The sequence below is a fragment of the Chinchilla lanigera genome, unplaced genomic scaffold, assembly GCF_000276665.1.
Source record: "Chinchilla lanigera isolate Chin_1 unplaced genomic scaffold, ChiLan1.0 scaffold00036, whole genome shotgun sequence".
NCBI classification, from domain to species: domain Eukaryota; kingdom Metazoa; phylum Chordata; class Mammalia; order Rodentia; family Chinchillidae; genus Chinchilla; species Chinchilla lanigera.
The window spans coordinates 3,753,450-3,756,987 of NW_004955437.1; the positions used below are offsets into that span (position 1 = coordinate 3,753,450).

The 3,538-nt window shown below is 47.9% G+C and overlaps 1 protein-coding gene across 1 annotated transcript in view; it reads right to left on the minus strand.

Moving 5' to 3' along the window:
* The window catches only part of Slc26a8 (solute carrier family 26 (anion exchanger), member 8), a gene marked incomplete in the record, with an annotated part of 70,536 nt that overhangs the window by 12,166 nt on the left and 54,832 nt on the right, over positions 1–3,538 (minus strand). Inside the window, 4 exon segments of the mRNA XM_013516889.1 lie at positions 2,049–2,180; positions 2,285–2,377; positions 3,083–3,152; positions 3,229–3,335. Of these exon segments, the coding sequence (XP_013372343.1) occupies positions 2,049–2,180; positions 2,285–2,377; positions 3,083–3,152; positions 3,229–3,335 (402 nt within the window).

Consider the following 3,538-nt stretch of genomic DNA (forward strand, 5'->3'; position numbering starts at 1 on the left):
TTTTTTTTTTTTTCTTTTTTGCTGTCCCAGGGATTGAACTCATAACCCTGTGCTTGCCAGGCAGGTGCTTATGCCACTGAGCTATGTCCCCGGCCCCTCCTCAGCTACTCTTCATGCCTGACCTTCCCATAGTTCCCTGGGGCCGGGTCTGCCTGCCTTTTCTTCCCAGGCCAAGCCTCTTACCCTGAGAACTTTATACTTATTTCTGCCTCATCCTCTTTGTCCCAAGCATAACCATAAGCACATAATTGTCTTTTTTCCCACCCAACATCAATCCAAATTTCCCTTCTACCCAGCACAAGTTCATCACTATCATGAAGTTTCTGACTTCTTGAGCTCCTGCCAATCTCTCTTTACCCCAAGTCTTAGAATTGTCAGACCTTAAATACAGTTTAGGAGATAACAATATACAGGCCAGGCATGATGGTGCATGCCTATAATCTCAGCACTCGGGAGTCTGAGGCAGGAAGATCACTGTGAGTTCAAGGTCAGCCTGGGCTACATAGCAAGGCACTGTCTAAAAAAAAAAAAAAAAAGATAGCAATATACAGACTGTGTTGTGTAGTTCACTATCCTGTTTAATAAATTGGAAGTCATTCCAGTAATTTTTGTACTATCAAGAAAGAAAAAAAGTGCTGAAGATTTAAAAACTACTTTTATTCCCCCTAAACAAGACTGGATCTAAGGCCAGGGATATAGCTCAGCGGCACAAGTGCCTGCCTGGCAAGTGCAAGGTCCTGAGTTTGATACCTGGTACCAAAAATAAACAAACAAACAAACAAAGCTGCATCTTATATTAATTTTTGCTCCAAAAGATGCAATAGGGCTTATTTTCAGGGGATGTCTTTTTTTGATGTAGAACAACCTACATTTGTTCATATACAAAAATCTACATTTATTTATATACAGTGGTACTGTCTTCGGGAACATCGTGATAACTCTCCCAACCTCGAATCTTGGCCTGAATATCTTGTGACTCCCATTTCTGGTAGAACCATGGGACTTGGGGCTGGGGATATAGCTCAGTGGCACAGCGCCTGCCTGGCAAGCGCAAGGTCCTGAGTTTTTGTCGTTTTTTTTGGTTTGGTTTCCTGGTTTTTTTTTTCCGGTATCGGGAATTGAACTCACGACCTTGCGCTTGCCAAGCAGGCGCTGTGCCACTGAGCTAAATCCCCAGCCCCAAGGTCCTGAGTTTGATTCCTGGTACAAAAGAAGAAAAAAGAACCACTGGACCCATCTCTCATGTCCAGCAATACAGCTCTCTTTAATTGATTGGTTTTTTGTTTGTTTTTTTTGCCTGGAGGGGAGGACTATTTAAACCAAGTCCCAGCTGGAAATAATGAACATTTTGTAATCTCATCAGCTACAGTAACCTTCGGATGCTGTCACATCCCCATCTGCCATAGCAGCCTGTGCTCCTCTCCTCTGACTCCGCCTGACTGCCACGGCCTTGATCACGTTGCAACCAGGAAACAACCATAGAGTCATCTATTTTCAGAAATCGAAAGCTAGGACGTGAAAGCCAGGGAAATAGGTACAGCGAGGGAGCTGCTTGCAACAGGCAAACTCGTCACCAATAGTAGTCAGTACGTCTCCTTTTACCTACACTCACATCAAACCTGAGCTCAGCGGGGAGCCTGTGTCTTCATCTCTGGGTAGAAATCTTCGCTTTCCAATTTTTATTAAAAAGCCATTAGCCTAGCGTGGTGGCGGATACCCGTAATCCCTGCGATACGGGAGACTGAGGTGGGAGGGTCGTAAACTGGAGCCCAGTTTGAGCAACTGAGTAAGATCCTGTCTCAAAATTTTAAAAAAAAGGGCTGAGGAAGTAGCTTGGGGCAGAGAACCAGGGTTCTATCCCTACTACTGAAAAACAAAACAACCAACTCTGAGGGGCTGGGGATTTAGCTCAGCAGCAAGCGCGAGGTCGTGAGTTCGATTCCCCGTACCGGAAGAAAACCAAACAAAAAAACAAAAAACAAGCAACTCTGAAGCTCTTGGCATGTAAGATGTGGAGACAAATCTGGGAAGGCAGAGGCGGTCCTAACCCTGGGCGGCGGTTCCAGGTCCTCGCAGTTGCAGGCACACCTGCAGAGCTTCTCCCCTCCCAGGCTGGTGTCGCTTTCACTGAACAAGATGAACATCTCTTCCTCGTCCAGAGGCACACTGACCATGCCGAGCTGAAAGACAGCAGAGGGGCCGCGTGGAAAGGAAGGCGGAAGGGCGCGAGGGAGGAGTGAGGACAGCAGGGCAGCAGGGGAGCAAGGCAGCGCAGCGCGGTCACCTCTCGCAGCAGCCTGTGTTTCAGGAGGTACACATTTAAGAACGTAATGGCATTGCAGCACTGGAAGAGTTTCACCCCAGGAATAGTTGTAAACTGCAAGACAGAATGTAAAATCCTTGTTTTGTGTTTTTTTTTTTTGTTTTTTGTTTTTGTTTTTTTTTGTTTTCAGTATTGGGGATTGAACCCAAGGTCTTTGGACCGAGATACAGCCCCAGCCTGTTTTTTATTTTGAGACTGGGTCTTGCTAAGTTGCTCTAACTGGACTCATATTTGTGATCCTCCTGCCTCAGCCTCCCAGGGTGCTGAGATTACAGGTGTGCAACACTTCCCTGACTCTCAGTTCTTGTATGAAGTAAAATAAATAAATCTGCATCTTTCCCTGATAGAAGCAAGAACCAGAAGATTCTTCCTTCCCATTTTCTTCTCCTTTTTTTTTTTTTTTGTCTTTTTGATACAGGGTCTCACTATGCAGTTGAGGCTGGACTTGAGCTCACTTTGTAGCCCAGGCTGGCCTCGACCTTGCAACGATCCTTGCAACAATCCTCCTGCCTCAGCCTCTCGAGTGCTGGACTTATAGGCGTGCACCATCACGCGTGACTCTCTTCTCTTAAAGTACATTTAAAACTCATCTCTTTCTGCAGCGTCCTAAGGATTCAGCTACTTAAGAACCCACCCTTCCTGTGCCTCACTTCCTCCTCCTTTGGGAAGGGACAGCTGACAACAGCAGAGGAAAACCCAAGCGCCAGGCTCCGCCCACCTCATCCCTTGCCCAGGGAGTGGGCCGAGGGGGCGCCTTACCTCGTGGTAGTCAGTGATGCTTTTGTAGATGTTGGTGTTGGGGATTTGGCCCAGGCAGTTAATCTCTGTTCTGAAAGGAGATGCCCTTGCCGTTAGCCGGTGGGGGCTTCCCCTTGCCTCGGCCAGCCTCTCCCTGGCCAAAGTACCTGTGTGACCGCACGGTCATCATGAAGAAGGCGAACAGTAGCGAGATCAGCAGCCCCATGTCCAGCCCCAGGAAGATGGTGGTTGCAAATGTCACCATCCAGGTGATCTTGTGGGAAAGTGCCAGAGAGAAAGAGACTGCCGTGAAAACTCACAGGAAGGAGGATGTGACAGTGCTGCCGTCCCCTCCCCTCTGCCCTCACCCCATGCCCCTGGGATTTGGAGACAAGAACCCCACAGCCATGTGGCCTGGTTCCGAGACACACACACACACACACACACACACACACACACACACACACACACACACAC